The 26,948-nt window shown below is 36.5% G+C and overlaps 2 protein-coding genes across 3 annotated transcripts in view; one reads left to right on the plus strand and one right to left on the minus strand.

The window, feature by feature from the left end:
• LOC109328123 (serine/threonine-protein kinase ATM) overlaps positions 1-26,948 on the plus strand; it is an 85,923-nt gene that overhangs the window by 13,130 nt on the left and 45,845 nt on the right. The window contains exons 14-37 of one of the 2 annotated variants that reach the window (XM_019561423.1): positions 4,060-4,101; positions 4,176-4,246; positions 4,595-4,643; positions 8,310-8,381; positions 8,545-8,700; positions 8,796-8,885; positions 8,960-9,147; positions 10,496-11,102; positions 11,194-11,265; positions 11,364-11,525; positions 13,091-13,213; positions 13,742-13,869; positions 14,156-14,312; positions 14,493-14,539; positions 14,609-14,672; positions 15,222-15,296; positions 19,018-19,137; positions 19,550-19,735; positions 20,312-20,433; positions 20,532-20,601; positions 20,723-20,850; positions 20,988-21,129; positions 21,213-21,350; positions 21,436-21,534. In XM_019561423.1, the coding sequence (XP_019416968.1) occupies positions 4,060-4,101; positions 4,176-4,246; positions 4,595-4,643; positions 8,310-8,381; positions 8,545-8,700; positions 8,796-8,885; positions 8,960-9,147; positions 10,496-11,102; positions 11,194-11,265; positions 11,364-11,525; positions 13,091-13,213; positions 13,742-13,869; positions 14,156-14,312; positions 14,493-14,539; positions 14,609-14,672; positions 15,222-15,296; positions 19,018-19,137; positions 19,550-19,735; positions 20,312-20,433; positions 20,532-20,601; positions 20,723-20,850; positions 20,988-21,129; positions 21,213-21,350; positions 21,436-21,534 (3,108 nt within the window). Of the gene's footprint in view, positions 1-4,059; positions 4,102-4,175; positions 4,247-4,594; positions 4,644-8,309; positions 8,382-8,544; positions 8,701-8,795; positions 8,886-8,950; positions 9,148-10,495; positions 11,103-11,193; positions 11,266-11,363; positions 11,526-13,090; positions 13,214-13,741; positions 13,870-14,155; positions 14,313-14,492; positions 14,540-14,608; positions 14,673-15,221; positions 15,297-19,017; positions 19,138-19,549; positions 19,736-20,311; positions 20,434-20,531; positions 20,602-20,722; positions 20,851-20,987; positions 21,130-21,212; positions 21,351-21,435; positions 21,535-26,948 lie in introns of both variants that reach the window. The other variant, XM_019561424.1, reaches the window with a different exon arrangement.
• On the minus strand, positions 1,469-3,262 carry LOC109328125. The gene is made up of 2 exons (XM_019561425.1): positions 1,717-3,262; positions 1,469-1,543 (listed from the first exon to the last, which is right to left on the minus strand). The coding sequence occupies exons 1-2, from the start codon at positions 3,158-3,160 to the stop codon at positions 1,539-1,541; spliced, it is 1,449 nt and encodes a 482-aa protein (XP_019416970.1). The 5' UTR covers positions 3,161-3,262; the 3' UTR covers positions 1,469-1,538.

The raw sequence follows: 26,948 nt of genomic DNA on the forward strand, positions 1-26,948 counted from the left end.
TGTAGTCAAACCCCGGTTTTTGATGAAACCCTTTAGCAACCAACCTAGCTTTGTATTTATTAATAGTACCATCAGGGTTTTCTTTGACCTTAAACACCCATTTGCACCCAATAGCTTCTCTATTATCAGGTAGGGGAACCAAACTCCAAGTGTCATTTTTCATTAGAGCCTCAAACTCTACTTCCATAGCTCTTCGCCACTCAGGAAGGGACAAGGCAACCTTGGCTGATTTTGGTTCAATATAGGCCGTGAGGGCACTTGGAGTAGACAAGACTCTAGACTGAGCAGTTTTTGACCGAGTGAGCATAGGATGAGAGTTAACAGGAAAAACCTGACTAGGAGAAGGATTCAAGGAAGACTGAGTAGGATTAGAGGACAAGGTGGGATCAGATGTAGTATCTAAAATGGAGGAACGAGACGGACTACTTGAAGGAGAAGAAGGAGACACCACTGTAAGAGGTATACACACACTACTATTAGACTGATCTTTGGGTATGGAAGGGAGAGAGAGAGGAAACTTGGTTTCATTAAAAATGACATCACGTGAAATGTACATTCTACCCGTAGAGGAGAGACATTTATATCCCTTGTGATGAGAAGAATACCCTAAAAAGGTACACTCAACTGACCTATATTGAAGTTTGTGCTTATTGTATGGTCTTAAACATGGAAAACATGAACAACCAAAGACTTTCAAAAAGGTATAGTCAGGAGAGGTTTTGTATAGACACATGTAAGGCACATTACCCTTAATGGACTGACTGGGTAGTCTATTAATGAGATAAACAGCAGTGTCAAAAGCATACTCCCAATAAGTCAAAGGAAGAGAAGCTTGGGCAAGCAATGTTAGCCCAATCTCTACAATATGCCGATGTTTCCTTTCAATAACACCATTTTGATGATGAGTATGAGGACAAATAACTCGGTGATGAATACCAAGAGTGCTTAGGAGAGAAGCAAATGGACGAAACTCCCCACCCCAATCAGTCTGAACAGATTTCAAAACTCCCTTAAACTGAACACCAATCATAGTATGAAATTGTTTGAAAAGAGTAAGAGCTTCAGACTTTTGTTTAAGAGGAAACATCCAAGTATATCTAGTGCAAGAATCAACAATAGACATATAATATTTGTACCCGGAAGTCGACATAACCGGAGCTGGCCCCCAAAGATCAACAAACACTAACTCAAAGGGAGTGGAATAAACCGTATGTGAGGATTGTGAAGGTAAACGATGTGACTTACCTAGAGCACAAGCATGACAAAAATCAACAGTACTTTTATTTATGAGAGGAAGTTTACAGTGTTTCAAAATATGCTGTACAACTTCTTTATGTGGGTGCCCTAAACGAGAATGCCATAGCAAATACAAGTTTTCATTTCTAGAAAGTGTATGACTAGAAGAAACAGAAAAATTACAACTCGAAGTCATATTGGGCCTAGTGGAAAACGAACTGGACAAGGTGGACGGAAACTGAAGATTGGTGAAGACATACAACCCTTCAGGACCAAGAGTTCCTTCTAGAAGTAAGGTTCCATCAACCTGAGATTTCACACAACAATAGTGAGAATGAAACTCAAAATAAACAGCATTATCTCTGGCAAATTGACTAACACTAACAAGGTTTTTGGTTATAGAAGGAACCAGAAGTAAATTTTTAAGAGTGAGGACACGAGACGGATCATAAGGAGAGTTAAACTCAGAGTCCCCAATACCTGTAATAGGAGCACCAGAACCATTACCCATAAAAATACTGTCTGATCCAGGAAGTCCAGCAGAGTGCATCAAATTAGAAGAATCTGAGGTAATATGATGTGTAGCTCCAGAATCAGGGTACCATAATTGGGAATTGTATGCTTGTGGTTCAACCGTAACCGGAAGATGATGAGGGCTAGGCTGTCCTTGTGTAGGATGGAATGAATCAGCATACGAATGAGCCGGGGACATAGGTGCTGGTCCCAAAACAGAATTTTGATGAAAACCGACATGAGCCATAGGAGGAGTATTATTGTTATAATGTCGTATAGGCTGATGCTGAAATTGGGAATGAGCAAAGGGGCGCACAACAGGAGCAGAAACTGGTGGCGCATAATGTGCAGAAACCGGTGGAGCATATTGTGCAGAAAATGGTGGAGCAAACTGAGCAGAAGAAGGAGACAATTGTGACTGCATTACCAAATCAAACCTGTACCAGCATTGCAAAGCCTCATGACCAGCCTTATAGCAAAGTTGACAGCGAACAGAGCCACTTCTGCCACGTCCAAACCGACCTCCTCTGCCACGGCCAAAGTAGCTACCACGACCTCTACCAGGGGGAGGAACAACAGGGTGATACATTTGAGCTGTCTCTGCAGATTCTGTCCCAACTTGAGTAGAAAAACCAGATTTGTCATTGTACAAGTTGTGCCGAGACTGATGTTGGCCAGCAGCAGAGAACTGGGAAGATGAACGAGCAACATTCACAGAAAATACTTCTTGTGTCGACGGATGAATACGCTCAAGATAAGTCTCATGAGCCATTAACAAAGACTCAAGTTGAATAAACGTACATACCTCTGCTCTATTGTTGATTGAAGTGACAAACGCCTCATATTCAGAGGGAAGACCTTCAAGAATCAAGCGAACTTGTTCTCGGCCAGAAATGATTTCACCAACAGCAGCTAGGGAGTGAATCAGTGCCTTAACCCGAGACACAAACTCAGTCACGGTCTGAGTTCCTTTCTTGATGGTGCGAAGCTCCGAGAGAAGAAGTTGACTCCGAGCACGGATCAAAGAGTCAAAAAACGTGTGAATCTCATCCCAAATCTGCCACGCGTGTCGGAGCCCTAATACACGGGATTGAACCGATTCCGATAGAGACTGAAGGAGCCACGAGACAAGATGCTGGTCTTGCTCCTCCCATTGAAGGAAGGCTGGATTTATTCGCCCAAACTCACGGTCATCTTCAGAAAGAAATCGAAGAGGAACTTGAGGATTAACTACATACCTTTCCAACCGATGTGAAGCAAGAACTGCTTCAACTTGTTGCTTCCATATGAAATAATTCTTTTCGGAGAGCTTGGCGGAGATTACCTGAGAAAACGTCACTGTTGACGGCGGAACAGCGGCGGTAGGGCGAGGAGAGAGAGACGGTGGTATTGACTCTGGCGGAAAATCCATGGTGGTTTCGGATCTATAAGCTCATGATACCATATTAATATTTGGTAATGAGAAGAAGAGAGAGAGAAGTGTAGAGAAGAGTGGAGAAGAAGAGTTTGAGAAGAAGGTGAAGTCGTGAGAGAGAGAGAGAGAAAGTAGAAAAGTAAAAGTGAGAGAGAGAATATTAATTCTTTCCTCTTATTTAATATTCTGAATTGTTAATACAAAAGGAGCAAGAGCCCTTTACTTATAGTAAACCAGTAAACTAACTGATTATGAATCTAGTCATAAAGATGGACCAGATTCATTGAAAGAATAAAAGAAGTCAGATACACTTTAACTAAAACAGTTACAAAAATAGTTAAAGGAACTACTCTAATAGGTTTAAATACTGTTGGGCTACTCCTCCTATTGCCATTTGGTTTTGAGATTCAAATTTAGCATGTTTTTTAGGCCCCCTTCCTCACCTCCTTAGCCCATCTCCGTGGTCTTACCCCTCCCTGTCTCAGTTGAGTAACTTCCACTTCAGGCCTAACTGTATCAGTCTTCATGGAGTTGGCAAAACCGGCTGGCCTGAGGCCGCTCGACTAATGGGAGGGGTTATGCACACCAAAGTCCTTCCGGATGGACCCAATGTTGGTGCAGGTGCAGTACCTTGACTTTACTTTGTTACAACAGCATGAGTCCAATTTGGACTCTACTGGAAGTCTAGAACTACTCTAAAACTCTTATAATTTTTGAATAGCTTTCTTTGTATCGTTTAACAATCCTTTTGGCAAGGAGGTAGTATTTTTATCAGGATAACATTATATTATTATATATTACTGTTTTACATTTTTTTTCCATAATACAATTTTTTTTCCATATGGTTATTTCTCTTAAGTTACCATTTTTATTTTGATAAGTGCACACTGATGCAGGTGGAAGCTGCCTTGTTGCTTCTTAGCAATATAACCTCAAATGTGAGTGATTATATAGACTTGAATTAATTGGGCATGCCATTATAATGAAACTTACATCTCATGCTTCTATTCAGGATTTAATAAATACATGTGTTATACCTCAAGATGTGTGGGACCTTCAGTTTTTTAAAAGACCAACTTCAATGTAAGTGCATTTTACCTTGATTATATCACATGGGAAATATGGTCTGAAGATTGTTACTGGATAAATCTATCATATGATTACACCACATGGAAAACATAGCAGTCACCCTTTCCAATCTTGGAGTACTTATGTTGTAGGCTTTTACTGAAGTGGAATAATTAGTATTTATGGAGTATCTATGGAAATTGGGAAGCCAGAGTCAGTAGTGAGATGCATCATCCATAGATTCTGACTTAATAATTTAAAGCATTTTCCTTCCCCTCCTTTTCTTTATTTCTTTATTGAGTATGAAATTTGTTTGCATACTAGATGATATTGTTACAGCATTCTTATTTGCCTTTTATGCAGACCCATCTTGTATTTCTTCTCATGCTACTTTTCGAGGAAAAGTTCCCATGTAAGTTGAACAGGGACCATTATATATCTTTTAGGTCATCTGTTTATTTTAATGTTGGACTTGTAATTGGCTTAAAAGTTTAAGTTTGTATAGAATCAAATTAGCTGTAGACTTTTTGTGTTTGGGGTTAATATGCTGGGTTGAATTTGAAGAGAATCATTTCTACAAGACTTGGTTTTGGTAGGAATCATTTCTTGGTTTACTAATTTAATTCAACTGAGCCCCTGTCAAGTTTTATTCCAACCATGGGTGGGGGGTGGGGTTGATTTTAAGTGCCCTTATCTTATTCAAATACTCTCAGTAAGCTCATAATTCCCCCTTAGTTTTGGCTCCACTAAATATAATTTTTATCATGATTAAAAAACCTAATCAAATTGAACGACTGTTAAGTTTATTTCTCAAAACTAATTGATAATGAGAGTAGTCTAACATGAATGTACAATGCATCAAGGAGAACGAGGAAGACGAAAATGAGGCTTACTTCATGCAACGAGAGAAAGATGAGAAGATAGGGAGAAGCTGAAAACTGTAACTGTTTTCTGTTATTGAATTATGGAAAATCTAATTACATCATTACAAAGAGGAATTAGTAGATATAGTCTTTACAAGTGTATTACACTGTACTGCACTTTTATATAGCTGTCAGGGAGATGCAGTTTCCAGCTTGGATTTTTTAAAACAAATAGGACTAGTTGGGGAGGTAGAGGGGGCTTGGTCCTGTTCTTTCCATTGCAAGTAGGATGAATTTAATCTATTCATGAGGCATCCATCAGTCAGAAATCTAGGCAGAATTTCAGTATCACTAACAAACCTAGAGGCGCGATTTGATGTGAGAATTGCTGTCATGAAGTGTCGGCAAACTAAGAAGTTGTTCTCTGTTAACTTCCTCTGTTGAAGCAGAAGATTAAGTGGTGCTGGAATCGCTTGAAGTGGTATTGCAGTGGTGAACACAAGTGGAAGAGAAGTTGGAGTCCTAATTGGCGCTGGCCATGATTGCGTGATACCATGTAAAGAGAGAAAGAAGTGAAGATTAAAACTGTAACAGTTTTCTGTTATTGAATTATGAGAAATCTGGTTACATCATTGCAAAGAGGAATGAGTAGATATAGTCTTTACAAGTGTACTACACGTTTGTATAGTCGTGATTTGCTGATAGTATAGGTTTACTGCAAGTGTAGTTGACATTTCTAACTACTAATTGACTCCACGATACAAATGTACTGCAAGTGCGAAATAATCAAATGCTAACATCTGGTTGTTATGGGTCAAAAGATACTCTTTGTAATAGGTTAATGGTAACCTATCACCTTGTCCGACAGACTCTTATGGAGGAGGCATGTTGGGAAGACTTGAAAGAGATGAAAAGTATATTTGAATGACTTAAGTAGTTTCTGTACTCAACTTCTCCATTTATAATACAAGGATACAAACATAAATCTCTTGACTTTAAGGGAAAATAATCAAAGAGAAAATTACATAATCATATCCTAACCGTTAACATAATATATCCTAATCAATAACATAATCGTATAATGATAACATCAATCTTTACAAATCTCAACGCTCCCCTTCAAGCTGGTGCGTATATGTCAATTGCATCCATCGTGTCACATATATATGATATTCTCGGACCTTAGAGAGACTTGGTGAAGATATATGCTAATTGTTCCTTGGAACTCACAAATGATGTAAGGATCTCTCCCTTAATGACTTTTGATGGGCATATTGACATTCAACCTCTATGTGTTTTGTCCATTCATGAAAATCTAGTATAGAGGCAATGCGCAAAACTGCTTGATTATGACAAATAAACTTGTTGGATTCAACTTTGCAAAATTTTAACTTTAAGAGATGTTTGAGCCATACAAGTTCTCCTGTAGTTAGGGTCATGACTTTGTATTATGCTCTGCACAACATCATTCTACTTCTTACTCTAACATGAGATAAGGTTTCTCTAATGAGGATACAATAACTCGTAGTTGATTTTCTATCATTATGACATCTAGCCCAATCTGCACCAGAGTATGCAAGAATATCAATATGATCTCTATTCTCATATGCCAATCATCTTCCTAGAGACCCTTTAATGTATCTCAAGATTCGATAAATTACATCCCAATGGATGTTAAGAGGTGAATTAAGAAACTGACTCAAAACACTCACAATATAAGATATATCTGGTCTGGTCATGGTTAACTAGTTGAGTTTGTCTACAAGTTTTCGATATCTTCCTGGGTCTGGAAATGGCTCCCCCTGGTCTGATACAAGTTTAACATTATGGTCCATCAAAGTATCAACAGACTTGTATTCTAACATTCTTGTCTCTTTCAAAATATCTAGAGTAGACTTCCTTTGGGATATGACAATACTTTATCGTGATCGAGCTACCTCAATTCCAAGAAATTAGTGTCAAAGCCCCAAGTTTTTTGTCTGGAAATGTTGGAATAAATGTTGCTTGAGACATTTAATGCCATCATGATTATTGACAATAATAACAATGTCGTTGACATAGACATAAAGATAAACGCAATGACCAGAGGAAGAATGTTGATAGAACACAGTGGATATTTTCACTACTAATAATACCAACTGTTAGAGAACCAAGCTGAACTCGTTGAACCACGCTCGAAGAGTTTGTTTAAGGCCATATAGAAGCATGCATATAAATCCACAAGTCCCCTCTCAGTAACATAACCAAGTGGTTGCTTCATTTAAACTTCTTCTACCATATCACCATGAAGAAATACACTTTTGATGTCCAACTGATGCATCGACCATGCACGCATGGCTGCCATGTAGAGAAAGAGACATATAGAGGGCATTTTGGCAACTGGGGAGAATGTCTCACCATAAGCAAGACCAAATTGGTGAGTATAGCTCTTAACCATCAATTGGGCTTTCAATCGATCAACATGGCCATCTAGGCCGACTTTGATAGCAAAGAACCACATACAAGCCAATATAGATTTCTATGATGGAAGAGGGCCAAATGTCCATGTGTGAATGTATTTTAAGGTTGTCATTCATTGAAAGAATCAGATATGGATAACATCAATCTTAGCAAATCTCAACAGGAAGTAATTCCCACATTAGGTGCCTCATTCTAATGGGTGTGGTTTAGATACCTGTTGGGGTACTCCTCTTATTGCTAATTGATTTTGAGATGTAACTTTAAGAGGGTTCGGGTAGGGTACATGTATGTAGCTTTATCCGTGCAAATGAAAGCGTTGTTTCTAGGATTTGAACCCATGACACCAAGTCACAAGGCAACAACATTACCATTGTATCAAGGCTCATCCTCTTTTGTAATCTAATAGTCTCATAATAATAATGAAAAAGTTGGTTTTATGAATGAATTTGGAATGTAATTGAATAGGCAATTAAAAATAGTAAATTTATCACTACTCTATTTAAGTTTTCATCTTGGCTAACTATGATGAGTATACTTGCATATTAAAAAGAAGAAGCAAACTTTAAGCCTTCATTTAGCCCATTTCTTCATCTATTCTTTTAGTACCTTTCAGTAACATTTTCTATTTCTTGTTATATATTAATCTGGAAGTTTGTCAAATTTGCATGTTTAGGTATAAATTTCAGGCTTTCTTAGGAAAAATAATATTTCTGTGCTGAGTCACTGTTGTATTTAATTTAATGTACATCATTCAGGCTGACCTCCGGGATGTTTTACATCTGAGAAAGAGCCTTTTGAGAGCAATATTGAGTCATCTTAATTGGAAGGTTTGTTTGCTTAAAATTGTTATGATCAAAGTATTATAATCCTTCATTTTAGCATGTATATAAAGAAAAATATGGTGATAACATTGCCAAAGTGTGCGAGCCATTCAGGGAAAGCATAATGTATCTTCGTTGTAGTTTCAGCTTCCAGTTCCCTATTTTGCAGGAGTGTTCAACATTGAATGAGCGAACGGTTTTGTTCCTATCTAGTGCTATGTATGCACTTTGTGCAGGTTGTGTTCCTTTCACTCAATGCTTTAAAGACTCTCCTCTAGTTTACAGTTCTTTTGATGCCTTTGAGGCTCTAGATGACTGTCATAAGGTAAGCCTTAGTCTCCTTTCCCGCCACTAAATTTTTATCTGATTGTGTTTTACTTGAACTCTCGCTCGGAAACTGAATTGTGATGGTAACTTTAGTTAGAAGACCCTAAACACCAATGTCTACATGATTATTTGGATTGCTCTATTGAAGTTCTTACCAAAATTGACAACATTTCTAAAGTTCAGGTGCTTGTCCTTTACCTAAAGAGGTTTGTATCCATTATCGTTCAACCTTTATTAAGGCAATTATAGTTTTTCAGGACCCCCAAATGCAAAAGTGTCCACGTGTACGTGTTCCCCGGGAAATAAGTGATCAGCTTCTGCATGAAATGGAAACTGCTATTCTTGGTGCTTTGGTGGAAGAAGCGAATGACAAGAGGCGTTTACCTGATCTGTTCTTTATATGTTCTCTCTTGTCTAACATACTGTATGGGGCTTTTTTCATAAGGTTTGTCACATTTGGTCTTGTTCTATGTATTTCTTGTACTTTTGGTACTGAAGATATGCATATGTTAGAATATCTGGAAGATCTCAAATATCTTTATTATTTCTTATTAATTATATTTCATTGTTTAAGATTAGGAGTCTAATATTAGTATAATAGGATCACTGAGTTAGTACTTTGTAACGATCATTGCTTCTCCCACCAACAATGATTCTGTTGGAGACTTATCTCCCACAGACGAACCATACTAATGGAGACTTGTACCAAAAAAACTACGTTTTGCTTTAGTGACTTTTGTGGTAGCCAGTTTCATCCACTATATTTGCCATTAAGAATGTTAAGATTTCTGTTGGTTTTGTTCTAAATGGTTTTTCTTGGTTCTCATGGAATTGAGAATATATATACACACACATGGAAGAGTGATCCATTTACAAGAAGTTAAATTATGTCAACTATTACACCGCTAATAACTTTTTACACAATATTAATTTAATCAATCCAACCGCTGGATTGAAAGTTCATATCCTATAGATCTAATATATAAAATTTGATAAAAAATAAAATTGTATAGTACTTCTTTTATGTACGTCAAGATTAATGTAATATATGTTTTTATAGTATCCGAAAATTGGAGCTAATTGATTATATATTCATTGATCTTCAAATTTTCTCAAACTTGTGAAAAATGACCTAGACGATATATATTTATTATGAAAAGATGGATTGATGTAATTTATATTGTATAGAAAGTTATTAGCGGTGTAATAATTGACGTAATTTAACTTGGTGTAAAAGGATCCCTCCTCATACATACACATATATATATATATTTATATATATGATAATAAAGGAAGTATTATTAGACGAGAAGAGTGAATAATACAAGAGGCAAGACATTTTCACAAAAAAACAAAACGTAACACCTAGAAACTAAGTTGCAGAGTCATGCAACAAACAATGCCAGTTTCTCTCCTTATATGAATTGTGATGTTATTTGGTTTGAAGTTTAAACATCCTGTATGCGAATGTGAGAATATTCAATCTGGAACATATCCTATACCTAAGAAACTGGAAACTAAGTTACAGAGCCATGCAACAAAGCATGCCAACCTATCTACATATTAGTATTGTGATGTTAGTTGGTTTGAAGTTTAAACATCCTTTATGCGAATGGGAGAATGATTCCATGTGGAACATGTCCTACACCTAAGAATACTTTTTGTTCTCAGTTTATATAGTTAAAAATAATGTTTGTTTTAGGCTTGACAGTTGTTTGTAACCGTTTTCCTCATTAATTTCCCCTTTGCATTTGATTTTATGTTTTATGTACGCCTCCTTTGCATTCTTTCAGGAAAATAAATGTTCCATTCCTTTCAAAATTAAGCCAATACTTGCAAGTGATGCTTGATAATGCTGTCAGAATCATTGAAGAAGACAATGATCTCCAGGCTTTTAATTGCTTGAGTTATGATCCTTCTTGTGATGAAACGAGTTCTCTTGCTGCTTCTATTTGTAGTTTTCTTTCAACTCCAATATTTAACAAATGGACAGATCAAAAAATGATGGATTTTGTCCCATTTGATTTTGGTGAGGTAATACAATCTGTGGAGAGACTCTTGAAAGCATTTGTCAACGTATATGAAGGTTATTCTCAGCATGTGGTGAACCTTCAGTCTGAGTCACTTACGCCAGATGTAGCTGCTATTGACAGTATTCAAAGTTCTTCTCCATATGGCCATAGTAAAAGTAGGATTGTGGATGTAGAATTGGATGTTAATGATGACTCCAGAGATGTGGATAGTTTAGCAGTTGGGAAGACAATAGGTAGTGGTGTTTCGTCTGCTGCAGAGAAGTGGAAACTTGGAGTGGTATTGCTTATTTCCAGTTTTTTCTCTGCTTCACATGTTCTTACATGGGATGTTCTCTTTAAACTAATGGAGAAAGAATCTGATCGTAAGGTATATTTTTGTCACTTTAATAGTTATTAATGTTTTCTTTGTTGCTAAGTTTTTCTATTTTTTCTGGTGACTTATATCCTTTTAAATTCAGGTGCGTGGAAAAATATTGTATCATCTCTGTCGACATCCTAATTGGTCCTCTTCTTCAAAGTTTATAGATTTGGTATGAAAATTACCTGGTAAAATTTCAATACTGTATTTCATAATCAAACACATGCCACTGATTGCCATCACCATATGTGTGTCTACTCTGTTTTACAGGTCAATGCAATTAATGATATCATTTTAGAGGAAGTTAGACTTAAGCTTTTTTGTGGTGATGTATTGACTTCTACTCATGCTTTACTAGCTAATTTATCTTCTTTGGATGCTGTTGGTAAGGACAAATGTGGCCTTTATTTGAGAGAAGTGGAAACAGAACAGGTATGTTGACTTTTAATATATTTTGATTTTAAGGAAGATTGGCTTCTAGGGACATCGAGATATTGAAAATTTCTTTTAAACATCATTTAAATTAATTAATGAAAAAATGTGTAGAATAAGATGTACATGTACAACAGTGCAAACTTGAGAATAATATTTGGAATTGTCATACTTTTTGTTTGAAAGTTTTATCGAATGAAATTGCATTACAGAATAGTACTTTTATCAAATATTGTCAAATCTATACCACTGAGAATGATTTGATGGCCTAAAGAATGTTATGACCCAAAATGAGAGCTTGGGCCCAAATCCGGATGGTCTGTTAACACACCATTTGTCAACTGGGCCTGAGGTATGTGATGTTTATGTTAGTAATAGTCGGATTTGTGTGGGAAAAAATGATGATGTGGCAAAGAGAGAAGGATATGCCAAGCGTGTAGTTAGTTTCGGTTATATGAAGAATGTGTGAGGAGAGATGGGTTATCATTTTGGAATCATTAATTTTGTAAGGAATGGGGAACTTTGGTTTCTATAGGAGCTTTGCTCTGTGGACAGAAGGGATTTCTTGCATCCGTAGTTTCTTCCATTTCAATTAGTCACACATCAGCTGAAGGAATGAAGTGATCAGAATCTCAAGGGTGAACTATGACAGATGGTTAGGGATGTTAAGGAGACCATTGTATAATTGGAAATTCAGGGTTTATGTGAAATCTGTATTAAAGGCCCTTGATATAGTGAGAGTTTAGAAAAGGGAAACACTGATGTTACTTTTCAGGCTTGTTACTATTATATCTAATGATTAAGGTTATAGTCCAATGCATTTTTCAACAAAGTGGAAACTATTGAAATTATAGGGTTTAGATATGGAAGGAGAAAAAAGAATGCTAAAAATAATAAGTTATATTGTGAATGATGATGTCATGATATTGTGATACAAAAGAGGTATCTCAACCCTAAGAATCTTGTAAGATACTCTAAACAAATCTAAAATATAATTATCATAATAAGAGATATTTTCTATAGAGGGTGAGTTTGGGGCACCTATAAGGTTGTTGCTTAGTGTCCATGAGGTCACAAGTTCAAATCGTGGAAATGTAAGTATCATCTAGATATTCTATAATATAATTTAAGATATTCTTACATATTTCCATTTATTATAGAAACATTAGAGGGTGTTGGCTTATTTTATGTTTCATTTTCAATTGATTTGTTCTTACTAATATCTAGCAAAATACCACATTGTTTTCACTATGTTTTCTGCTTTGAATGTTTTATGAAGGCAGTGATGAAAACTACATTTAGGGGGTGGTTTAGATTTGAAAATAATCTAATTATCAGATAACCTTAATGCCCAAAAATCTAGCTTAAGAAATTCAGTGTTTTCACCCAAAATCAGCTGTAGAAAATAACTTATGTTGCTGCCAAACACCTTCCCCCTCTTCAGATTTTCATTTTCGAGCAGCAACAGTTGTTTTCATCAAAATAATTTGGACAAATGGCATCCTTTTTTCTTAATTAATATTAAATTGTTTTTCTTAAGTTAAGCTGTTGTTTTGCTCATGCAGTGCTTTCTGTTACTTGGAAATGTGGTGAGTAAACTTTCAGAATTTGATATCGATTGGTTTGGACGAGTGAAGCTGATTGATTGCATCTGCCATCTTGTGCTACTCAATCCTCAAATTGGTCAGGTGACTTTTGAATCAAAATATTTCCTGTCACAAGGCACAAGTTTTGGCTAATGACATGATAGGGAAAATGGATATATAGAAACCATGGAAGTGATATAGGGTAAAAGATATTGCTAACCATATGCAAGTTTTTTTTTACAACCATATGCATGTAATTCATGAGTTCAAGAAACAAAATATTTGTTATTTACTTTTTGTGGAATGCTGGTTTGGTAATTGTTGACACTTGTACCCTTTGGTCTTTCTCAAGTGGTTTTGCTTACAGATATGTTGACGGATTGGGTAACTTTACTTCATTGGTGTTTTGTTCTCTTCTGTTTGTTCTATCATGGTTTTTAAGGAGGATCTGTTATCCTCCTATCTCTTTGTCATTGAATCTCTAGCACTCCTTATGGAGCCAATGGGTCAAAACAAAAATACTGTTTCCTTTGTTTCTATTACTCTATTTTGTTGTTATATCTTTCAAAATTAGCTTGTATTACTTCTGACTTTAATTTTTGTCAATCCCTAAACTTTTCTGTTTCACAGACAATGATAGAGCGGTTGCTTTTGATGCTTAAAGATACTGATTATCGAGTTCGGTTATTTCTGGCGCGGAGGATTAGTGTTCTTTTCCAAACATGGGATGGTCATGATGAGCTTTTTCAGGACATTTGGTGGGTTGCATTTTAAATGAGCTCAAATAGTTTAATGATGATGTTATTTAAGTCAATTGTTTTTGTACTTTTTGTTTATCTTGATTGTTTTGTTTGTAGACTAGTTTTTCATTGAGTTTCCAGTTAATTTATAAATTTGGGATTTTCAGCACTATCTAATTTTTTCTATTTATTTGCTCTTTCATGTTTGTGTAGGTTGTCCTTAAACCTTCAAGTAGTTTTCCCATTTCCCGCATCACTTTTTCATTTAAGTAGATTCATTGTCTTCCTTTGGTTATTTTTCCAGTTTAAACTTTGGTGTTCAATTGGTGGTTTATTCCAAAGTGAAAGTTATCAATGCAAAGGAGGTGCTTGCTGCTGGTCCTCAACCTCAACCTATGATGGAAACTGTACTGATTACTCTCATGTATCTTGCCTTACATAGTGAGAAGGTCGAGTTGGAGGTAAACTGTTACTGTGTCATTTGTTTTTCTTTGTTCGTTAGAAATTTCATTTTTGATGCTCTTCTATATAGTTAACTCGGTTTAGAGGCTATTATTAGGATTCATTCTGTTATTTGGATATAACTTATATGGATTACAATTGCCCTCGGATTCTTTGCTGATTCATGGTAGCACATGCAGGCTGTTTTCATGATGTGTGTTGTTTCTGCCATTGATCCTTATCATAGGTAAACATATTTCTCTTTATCACTTTAAAATCTCCACTTTAGTTTCTTATTGTTAGCAGTTTCGTTTAGGGAATTGGTCTGTGCTGTACTTGACAATCTTTCTAGAGAGCTCCAGTACAAGACTAGAATGAAGGTAATCAATGTTTTTGTTTTATATCTATTTTTGTTTTAGTCTCACCCTTGTGCCATAGGAAGCACATAGATGTTATGAGACTCTGGGATGTGGTAAAATTAGAAAAAAAATAGGACATGACATATAACAACCGGTGGGAAGTTGGGCCCTGATCTGATACCATATTATGATTCCATCTTATAACCTATTGATATTGAGAGGAGTAGCTCAACAGATATTTAAACCACACTCGAAAGAATGAGGAAAGCAATATAGGATTTACTTCCCAACAATAAAGTTCACACACAAAAACATAAATCGTACATTACATTGAAAGAGAGAAATAATGTTTAAAAGTTAGCATTACTAATTGTGAACATAATAAATTTTTAATGTGTATCTAATTATTGTAATTTTTTCATCTATACTAATATAAAAAGTCAAACTGTAAATCTAAAATGTTGCAGAATATAATTTCGGGTGTCCAAAAGTTATATTGTTTTACATTTGATTTTGACAAGCTTATGGTTGATTAATCAATTCGTTCCACTTAAATCTTCTTATATGCAGTACTTGGAGGAGCTTTTGGGATCGATTCTCTTTTGTTGGGTTGCCTGTGATGTAAGCTTAGTTGCACTTGTTGAGGTAATATGCTAATGATGTTTATTTTGTGTCTAGGTAACTTTTACTAATCTTGAAGTGACTCTTTATGGCAAGGCAAGAGGTTGCTTCCATCATAAATGCAAAGAGACAAACCGTTCAGTTAAAGAGGCAGGCCCATTGCGCTATTTAGATATAGGGCATTAACAGCTGCGGGTGATATTTAAAATTTGAATGGAAAACAACACAAAAAGGATGTTGGTCACTGTTTGCATTTGTAGAATTAGAGGAGAGAATAGTGAGAACTGTAGAGAAGAGGGATTCTCGGTTTAGAGAAAGAGAGAAAAAGAAAAGAGAAAAAGGTGGAGAGAGAGAGTAATATGCTTTTACTTTATTTATGATTGGTGATTACAAAAGGAGCATGTGCTTTTTACGTATAGTAAACCAAAAAACTAACTAGTGATATATCTGGTCATAAAGATGGGCCAGATACATCAAAGGAATAAAAGAAGGCTAGATACATTGTAAGTGAAACAGTTACAAAATCAGTTAGTTAAAACTGAACTATACTAATATAGCCCCCTAAATTTGGAGCTACTGTGACCTTGTTGAGCAGTATATAGATCAGTGATGTGAAATTTGTCCCGTTGAAGAGTAAAATGAGAAGTAGAGAGAGGCTTGGTAAGAATATCTGCAACTTGATGTTAAGAGAAAACATGCCCAACTAGTAATTGTTTGTTGATTACTCTTTCTCTGACCCAATAGAGATCAAGTTTAATATGTTTGGTCCTAGTGCACTAGATTTCTAGAAAGTAAAACAATGCTCATATTATCACAGTATACAACTGGAACAAAACTCTTAAAACTATAACTCCTGAAGGAGACTTTGAATCCAGATCATCTCACTAGCAGCAGTAGTCAAGCTGTGATATTCGGCTTCAGTTGTAGACCGAGCAACCCATTCTTGCTTCTTTGACCACCAAGAAATTAGATTAGGACCGAGATAGACACATGCCCCAGAAGTAGATTTTCTATCATCAGGATCAGAAGCTCAATCTGTATCATAGTAAGTATAGAGTGGAAGAGGACGATGAGGAGATGCTGGTCTTAAAAGTAGAACCATTACCCATAAAAATATTGTCCAATCCAGGAAGGCCAGAAGAGTGCATCAAATTAGAAGAGTATGAGGTAATGGGATGAGTGGCTCCAGAATCAGGATACCACAATTGAGAATTGTAGGCTTGCGGTTCCATAGGGAGATGCTGAGGACTAGGCTGCCCTTGTGCTGGATGGAATGAATCAGCATAGGAATATGCAGGAGAATAGGAGTTAGCCCCAATACAGAAGGTTGATGAAATCCAAGATGAGTCATAGGAGGGGCATTGTTGTTATAAGGCCCTGTATGATGATGCTGAAACTGAGAGGGAGCATAGGGGTGCATAACTTGACAAGAAAACGCTGGAGCAAACTAAGCAGAAACCGGTGGAGCATACTGTGCAAAAACCAGTGGAGCAAACTGTGCGAAGGAAGGAGGCAGCTGTGACTGCATTACGAAATCAAACCTGTACCAGCATTGCAGAGCCTCAAGTCCAGGCTTATAGCAGAGTTGATAACGTATAGAGGCTCCTCGACCACATCCAAAATGGTTACCCCTGCCACGGCCAAGATAATTGCCACGACCTCGACTAGAATTTGGAGCTACAGACTGATACATCGCTGCTATCCCTGTAGGTTCTTGCACCATTTCTGAAGGAAAAACAAAATTGTTGTTATAGAAAGAATGTTGAGATTGAGGATGTCCAGTAGTAGAAAACTGGTTCTTGGGAGATGATCGAGCAACATTCACCGAAAAAACTTCTTGTGTTGGTGGATGAATTCGCTCAAGATAAGTCTCATGAACCACTAACAGAGATTCAAGTTGAACAGACATATATACCTCTGCTATATTGTTGATTGAGGTAACAAACGACTCATATTTAGAGAGAAGGCCTTCAAGAATTAAACGAACTTGTTCTCGACTAGAAATCACCTCACCAACAACAGCTAGGGAGTGAATCAGTGCCTTAACACGAGAAACAAACTTAGTAACAGTCTGGGTTCCTTTCTTGATGGTGCGGAATTCTGAGAGAAGAAGTTGACTATGAGCACGGATCAAGGAATCAAAAAACGTATGTATCTCATCCCAAATCTGCCACGTGTGTCGGAGCCCTAATACACGAGACTGAACCGACTCAGACAGTGACTGAAGCAGCCACGAAATCAGATGCTGGTCTTGCTCCTCCCACTAAAGAAAAGCTGGATTCATCAGTCCAAACTCACGGTCTTCTTCAGAAAGGAATCGGAGAGGAACTTGAGGATTAACAACATATCTTTCAAGTCGATGTGAAGCAAGAACTGCTTCAACTTGCTGTTTCCATATGAAATAATTCTTCTCGGATAGCTGGGTTGAAATGACTTGAGAAAACGTCACTGTTGAAGGAGGAACAACCGTGGAAGGGAGAGGAGAGAGAGACGGTGGTGTTGTTTCCGGCAGAAAATCCATGGAGATTTTGGATCTATAAGCTCATGATATCATGTTTGCTTTTGTAGAATTAGAGGAGAAGAAGAAGAAGAGAGAATAGTGAGAACAATAGAGAAAAGGGATTTTGGGTTTAGAGAAAGAGAAAAAAAGAAAAAGGTGGAGAGAGAGAGTAATATGCATTTACTTTATTAGCTTTTATGATTGATGATTACAAAAGGAGCATGTGCTCTTTACTTATAGTCAACCAGAAAATTAACTAGTGATGTATCGGGTCATAAAGATGGGCTAAATATATCAAAGGAATAAAAGAAGGCTAGATACATTGTAAGTGAAACAATTACAAAATCATTTAATTAAAACTGAACTACTCTAATATTAGATAAATATGTAGATGAACCCTTATCTTGCACCTTAAGATTTCAAGAGTTTTAGAACTTGACATGGCATTGAAGCCTATTTGAGAAAGGTTCAAGAGCTGCTTCCTTATTGTATCATGTTATTTGTTGTAAGTATGGTTTGAATCATAATGGTTGGAATGCCAATCTACTTCTTCGGGACAACACCTGATTATACTTCGCTAAAGATTGTTGGTTGTGTATGTTTTCCGTTAAGAAGATCTAATAGTAAGCACAAACTAGAGGTAAGCTAAATGTACCTTCGTAGGATATTCTTCAACTCATAAGGGCTATAAGTGCTTGTCTAAAATTGTAAACTAAACATATCTAAGGATGTCATTTTCTATTAGAGATATAGATTATGTCGTCGAGTAGAGTTTATAAATTTAGACAATCGTGCAAGTTGTCAACATGTCACAACTGTACAATTAAATGACAAACAAAGTAGTTTAAGTATAGGGTTCAAGCTATTCCCATAACTAGCTCAGTTGTATCTAAATCATTTACTTCTAATAATAGAAAACAAAATAGTTATAGAGCACTTACCTCTCTCTATCTCTCTCTATTTCTCTTTCTGTCAGCTTTTCATTCTATTTTCCTTCGTTTTCTATCTTCTAGACGTGGTATCATCGAGCAATGGCTAATACCACAAACATTCGTCCTGCTAGAACCACGCCTCGTATGGCTTCATTGCCACTATCCTCAAGTGTTGTACCACTTCACACTGTGCCGCTATCTTCTGATGCATTAGTTTTTTATTTGGACTGTGACGTTCTGTTGTTGTATTCTGGTGTTTTCAATGGTGAACTTTTTACTTCTTTAATAAAATAAATAAATTGCTATTCTACAGACAAGGCATCTTTTCGTACCTGATGCAGAGCCTGATCATTTCCTCCAGTATTGTTGCCATTGGATTCTTCCTGCACTGCTTCTTCATGAAAGCAGTTCTAACCTCAATTGGGTAGCCAAGGTATGAGCAGTTTCTATAATTAATGGTATATTTCTTGTTAATAAATATTACGTCTAATGTTGAAGGAAATTAAAAATATAAGGTTTTCAATTATAATACCCTTATGCATTTTTTTGGTTGGAGTCTTGGAGAGAAGAAAAAGAGAAGTGAGAAAGAGAGTATTAAGAAAGAGATAAGTGGTAAAGAGGGTGGAATATTGTCTTGTTTGGTATGAAAGAATTGCCTTGAAAATGCATGTCTAAGGGCTGCCTAGGAAATGATCAAATTTTGCATGTCTCTTCCAGTCCATATCTGGATGCAGGACTTTTAAATAGTTGCACGTATTTATTCTGGTCATTTTATTATTAAATGTAGCCTGTTACACTGTCACTATATGTTGTTTTCTGTGACGAAGTTCTTTTTTGTGTTACAGGTTCTTTGTCAACCCCTGACAGTTATTGTAAAAAACAACTTCGCTCCGATATTTTCTGTTTGTATGGCTTTACATTGCAGTAATAAACCTGGATCAGAAAGGGGAACCCTTGTGCTTCAGAGCTCGATTTTGCATTTTGCTCAGATATCTGAGAATGAACGAGACAAGCTCATAAAGAGACATATGGTCAGTTGTCTGCACTTTAGTGTCTGTCTGTTATGCATAATAAGTTGTCTGGAAAACATTCTGTTTGGTGTAATCAACTCAGAGACATTTTCTTGATCATGTTTTACAACCTATTAGATGAAGGGAAAGTCTAACTCTCTCCTGAACATATCAAATAATATTATTTTTTTACAAATGCATCATTGTCTCTAACAATGTTAAGTAATATGAATTATAGGAAAATATCCACACTCGAAAATGCTTTTTAGAATGTTTTCCCTTCTAAAACATTTGTTACGAATTTATTTTCTGCAAAAAATAGTGGAGCCTTGATTTTGATGGGTTTTAATGAAGTTCAGCTTCATCTTTGTTTCACATTTATATTTTAAAAATCTGCCATGATTTTTTATGTGCTAGATGTCCGTGTTGATAACTTTGTATCATTGTAATGTGAAGCACGTAACTTAGAGACCATACTTTGACATTTATATATCTGATATGATAGCAATATTTTCTCTATAAGTGTGAATTGAGTTTGTTAAAGGAGACAGTTTCTTGTCTGTTTAACATTTCATTCTGCTTCTTCTGTACTTTTAGGTGTCTATTGTGAGCTGTATTTTATCCTTGTCCTCTTGTTCATCAGATCCCGTAGTCCCTTTCTTTTCCAATGATACAGTGTCATTTGCAATTAAAACTGTTGTTGATGGGTTTCTGGACATGTGAGTTTTCTTTTCTGCCTCAGTATTTATTTTCTGTTCCACTTTGGAGTTTATTTCTTCCTTTTTGATTTGTAATATGTGATTATATTGAGATGTAGGGATGCCAATCATACAAGTGCTGCAGTTGTTGACAAGATCAACATTTTTCGCCCTGATAGAGCTTTCATGGTAGCATTTGATGATATAAAACTTGACGACATCATTTAGATTTTCATTGCCTGCCTATAATTTTATTTCTATATTCTTGGGTTGGCTTTCTAATGAACATTGTTGATGTTTCAATTGGCAGTTTTTGGTAGAAATTCATTATAAAATTGCAGCTGCCTCTCATTACAGGCATAAGTGCCACCGACTGGCTGGAATTGAGGTTCTTATTAGTATTCTTGGTCTGAGAGTCGCTGCTTTAAGCATATGCAAGTAAGATTTTTGCGCAAACCTGAACCTCATGCAACCAGATCCAATTATCTATACAATTTGGACTCCCATATTTCTCTGTTTTCATCTTTCTCTGATTAACCAAACTGATACTTTTCTCATAAATTGAGCAAATGCAGTTATCTTTTCAACTTGATTGGTCCATTGATTGGATGTCATCCTTTACGGGATCAATGTTTCCGTATGCTTTCTACATTGTTACTACGATTCAAAAAGAATCCATCTGCAGATATCATCAGTTTGCTCGGGGAACAGCTCCAGGCATATATTGTTTCATTTCTATGAATGTATTGAACTCCTTTGTAATCCTGTTTAAACCTGTATTTATAGTTTGTGCTTCGCAGTTTCTTGTTTCGAAGTTGGTGGCATGTTGCGTTCCTTCTGAAACTAAAGGATCATGTGATAGCCCTACATCGCATGTTCTATCTCTGCTCCACTTGTTAACTGTGGATTCTGATCCTTCAATGTATGATTATGTCAAAGTAAGTTTCTGCCAAATAACTTGCATATGTTACATTAAGGATTTGCTCTTGTTATGCATTGTTGTATGTGTGAAATTAATTTCAGGAGTTGGAGCCGTTCCCTGAATTAGAAGTCTTTGATGAGATAAGGAGGTTCCACAAAGAATTATGCAACACTTACTCTATACGTGATCACTTATTGAAGGTAAATAATTTTCGTTTTAACTGTAAGTTTCAGGATAATTTTTTTCCGACTTGTTATCTTTTATAAGAGGTTTAAATTGAAGGGAGAGAAATGGAGAAGTGTAACTGATTCAGTTATAGTTTTCTTTTTATGGAAACTTAACTACACCTGTGGAGAGAATATCTAGTTATAGTGATGAAAGCCAACTAACGCATCTGTCACTACCTAACTAGATAAAGATGGCTAACACAACTGGCACTTTAACTAAACTACACTTTACAAACTAACTATCATTATTACTTAAGCCTAAAGCTCTGATACATTCTAACTATCAATATGCTTGTCCTCTGCTGTAACACTGGATTATGTGCAATAACTACTGTAACACTGGAGCTGAGTAGGATAAATTTAGTTCAGAAAGATGAGATTGCACCCACATAAGCTCCTAAGCAATCAAATCCCAACATTTGTTATTAGAGAATAGAGTTAGACAAGTTATTTTTCTTTCTGCTGTAGCAATTAACATGTTTGTCACATGCTAATTATTATTTGGCACATGCAAAAAAGAGTAGATTAATTTGTTAGAGTCAGTAACTGATTTATGCAGTTACTGGACTGGTTTGTTATCTAGATTTTTATCTTTGCTTTCCTTTTATTTAAAGGGACAAGCTTATTCATTGTAAGTGTGGGTTTAATTCAATAAGATTCAAAAACACATTTTTCTTCTCCAAATACATATTTTCTTTTATCTCTTTACATGGTATCAATTGCGCTAATTGTCACCGCCTCAGATCCTTCCTCTCCTCCACTTTCCCATGCCTCTGCTCCTCCTATCCGAGCTCTTTTTCCATCTTTTTCACTTTCCATCCCTTCTACTAAACTTAGTGAGAAAAACCATCTCACTTGGAGCCAATTTATGGTCTCTGTTCTAAGATCCAACAGAGCCATAAGGTTCATTCACCCCACTGATATCCCACCCAAATTCATATCTGATTTTGACAGCATTCACCACCACATCAATCCTACATTCCTCAGTTGGAAAGTGCAGGATCAGACTGTTTTTGCCTGGATTCTCAACTCCATTTCTGATTCCCTACACACAAGAGTTATTGGGTGTACAGATCTTATCAATTGTGGGCTGAACTTCACACTTTTGCAATGCTCACACCAAAGCTAGAAACAGACAACTCAAGACTCAACTACACACAATTTCTCAAATCAACAACAACATTTCAGAATATTTTTTCAAAATCAAAGCTATAACTGATTCACTTGCATCTATAGGAACCCCTATATCAATTGCAGAGCACATAGACTACATCCTTGATGGATTAAGTGAAGAATTCCAACCTGTCATCACAACTATTGAATGCCAAACTGATTCACCCTCTATCAATGAGCTTGAACAATTCTTCTTGACCTTTGAATCAAGACTCATCAAGAACAAGCACAAAGCAGTCTCTAATACTTTGTCAGCCAACATAGCCACCATTCCAACCCCACACCAAGCTACTGAATCTGTTCTTAATCCTAGACACTTTAACCCCACCTATCCACCATCAACATCTCCTCCCAGCCACATATATGACTCAATTCCCCCTTCATTTAATGATGGATCAAGAGGGGGACGTTCAAACAGAAGAAATGACAGATTAAATAGGGGTAGCAGACCCTGTAGCAGGTCGGCAACAACTTCTTCTGCACCCACTGCAACAGACCTGGTTATGATATAACATAGTGTTATTTTGCCCCATACAACATACCCAACCCTTATCCAGCCTACCCCTACCCATATCCTTCCTCTCATTTTACTAATTCTCAACCCAACTATCCTAGAGGATCAAGACATGACCACAACCCCTCCAAATCAAACAACTCCTACATTGGCCATAATTATTCCATTCCCACTCACCATACTATCCCTACTGTAACCAATATTCTATGCCTACCCACAAACCTCCTTTCCCATCCTATCCCTTTAATGGCCCTCAATATCAACATCCATCTGGCTACCCTTCCTATGCCATGAATGCAAGCACTAGAGACTCTGATTCAAAGTACTCTCTATGGCTCCTAGATTCAAGTGCTACCAACCACATCACCTCTGACCCTGCTCTTGTTCATCACACTGCAGAACAGTTTGGTCTAGAACACTTATATATGGGTAATGGCACTAAAGAACCCATTTGTTGTAGTGAAACCACCACACTTTCTTCTCCCTTAAATCCTCACATCTCTCTATCTTTACAAAATCTTCTTCTTGTGCCCACTATTACTAAAAATTTAATTAGTGTCTCTCAATTTGCCAAAGATAACAATTGTTACTTTAAATTTCACCCTAATGAGTGTTTTGTGAAATCACAGGGTTCTAATACCATTCTTCTTAAAGGTTCAATCACCTCATAAGGCCTCTATGCTTTCCAGAGTCTATTCTCACAAAAGTCAGCATGTTATGCTTCCATTCCCAACTCAAATGGCCAGTTCAAATCAACTGCCTTAGATAGTCTAACATCTACAAATTGTTCTACCCAATTTTTGTGGCATTGTAGACTAGGATGTGCCCACACAACTACTGTAACCAATATTCTATCCCTTTGTAAAATCCCTTACTCAAATAAAAATGCCTCTGATTTTTGTAATGTCTGCTGCTATGGTAAGTCTCATAGAATTCACTCCCCTAATTCCATTACTTGTTATTCTAATTCCTTTGATTTGCTTTATCTAGATTTATGGGGACCTGCACCAGTTCTTTCTGAATCTGGTTTTAAACTATCTGTCCATAGTTGATGCCAGAACTAGACATACTTGGATATTCCTACTAAAACAAAAATCTGAGACCTTAACCATCTTTAAACATTTTATCAAATTGGTTCAAACTCAATTTAATAAAACCATTAAAGTTATTCAAACTGATGGGGGGTGAGTTTAGACCTTTTACATCCTATCTCTCTATATTAGGCATTTCACATAGACTATCATGCCCTCATACTCATCATCAACAAGAAATAGTAGAGAGAAAGCACAGGGACATAGTTGAAACAAGATTAACCTTGTTGGCCCATGCTGGATTACCTCTCACCTTTTGGGAATATGCCTTTACTACTGCTGTGTTTCTAATTAATAGACTTCCCTCTACCACCCTCAACAACAAATCTCCTTATTACCTCCTGTTTGGAACTAATCCTGATTCATCTCTCTTACTAGTACCTACCAACTGTTTGTCTTAGTCTATATGGATGACATAATCATAACTGGGTCACCAAACTCTCAAATTTCTGTTCTTGTTGACAAACTAAGCACTGCCTTTGCTCTTAAAGAACTAGCAAATTTAGACTATTTTCTAGGAATTGAGGTCAAACATCTTCAAGATGGCTCTCTGTTTCTCACTCAAGCTAAGTTCATCAAAAATCTTCTTAGGAAAGCCAATATGGAATCTGCCATATCCAACATTACTCCTATGGCAACCACTTGCATGCTATCCAAAACTGAGTCAAAACTCTTTGACAACCCTACTTTGTACAGATTAGTAGTTAGAGCTCTTCAATATGCTACAATTACTAGACCTGGCTTAGCTTATAGTGTCAATAAGGTGTGTCAGTTTATGGGTAGTCCTCTTGAACAACATTGAGTTGTTGTCAAAAGGATCTTGAGATATCTACAAGGAACTCTCAATCTTGGCATACATCTCAAAGTTGTTGTTTCAGCTTCCTCTCTTCCTATTACTCTAACAACTCTATGTGATGCGGATTGGGCTACTAATTTTGATGACATAAAATCTGTATCAGGGGCTTGCTTGTTTGTGGGGCCTAATCTAATCTCCAGATCTAGCACTAAGGTTGAATATAGAAGTCTTGCCCTTGCTGCTCAAGAAATGATCTAGGTTGTGTAAAATACTTAATATTCAGAAAACATAAAGGAGAGGAAATGGGAGAAACTGTGAAATTGAATCAGTTTTGATTGATTAATAATGAGCAAGCTAACCCCTTAATATAACCTAGGGAAAGCATTACAAAAGAGGAGAGTATAAGAGGTGACGTGAACAATAAGTCACCTCATCTAACTAACTAATTCTGTTACAACAAAAACAAAACAAAAAACTACATACTGATTCACTAAAACAGATTACCTGAATCAGTTCTAAAACAAGAAGATTAAGACTTTAAGTCTTATACTCTAATATACCCCCCTGAAACTTAGGGTGGCTGATTAGAGATGCTAAATCAGTCACTTTAAGTTGTTTCCTCAGTAATAGAAACCTTGCAGTGGCCAATGGTTTGGTAAGAACATCTGCTGTTTGAAACTCAGATGGAATATATTTAACTAGGAGAGTTTTGGCCTGAATTTTGTCTCTCACAAAGAAGAGATCAAGCTCTATGTGCTTGGTCCTGTTGTGGAGAATAGAATTATGTGCCATAGCTACTGTATTCAGATTATCACACAAAATCAGAGGAATTTGATGAGGAATATTGAGTTTTGAAAGACGGGACTCAACCCAAATCATCTCCTGAGCAGCTAAAGCAAGACTTTTGTATTCAACCTCTATGCTGGATCTAGACACAGTCTGCTGCTTCTTTGACCACCATGTTATGACATTTGGTCCCATAAAAAAGCAAGCCCCTGAGATGGACTTCCTATCATCAGGATCAGTGGCCCAATCTGCATCACATAGACATGTAAGAGAAACAGGAAGAAAGGGAGCAACAAAAGCTGACTTGAGATGAAGGCCATATGTAATTGTCCCTTTAAGATACCTAAGTATTCTTTTGACTGCCACTGAATGCTGATCCAGAGAATTACTCATGTACTGGCAAACTTTGTTGACACTAAAAGCTAAATCATGTCTAGTAATAGTTGCATACTGGAGTACACCAACAACTGAACTAAACAGTGAGGGATTATCAAAGGTTTTTGTTCCAGTTTTAGAGAGCTTGCAAGTGCTAGACATAGGATTAATACTAGGCTTGACATTATCCATATTAGCTTTTATAAGCAAATCTTTTGCATACTTGCTTTGAGAGAGGAAGAGAGACCCATCTGGAAGATGCTTTACCTCAATGCCTAGAAAGTAATCCAGCTTTCCTAGATTTTTTAGAGCAAAACTAGAACTGAGTTTGTTGATTAGATGAAAAACTTCTGAACTAGATGAGCCAGTGATGATGATATCATCTACATATACCAAAACAAACATCTGTTGGGACCCATAGATGAACAAAGAGTTATCACATCTGCTAATTGTAAACCCTAGTTGCATAAGAGTACCCTTGAGTTTCTCAAACCACTGCCTCTGAGCTTGCTTGAGTCCATATAAAGCTTTATGTAGCTTGCTTACAGTGGTTTTCTCTCCAACATGAAATCCAGTAGGTTGAGTCATATAAACTTCTTCATTCATCACTCCATTTAGAAAAGCATTATTTATATGTAGCTGTTGAATAGCC

The sequence above is a fragment of the Lupinus angustifolius genome, chromosome LG15 (genome assembly GCF_001865875.1).
Source record: "Lupinus angustifolius cultivar Tanjil chromosome LG15, LupAngTanjil_v1.0, whole genome shotgun sequence".
NCBI lineage: Eukaryota > Viridiplantae > Streptophyta > Magnoliopsida > Fabales > Fabaceae > Lupinus > Lupinus angustifolius.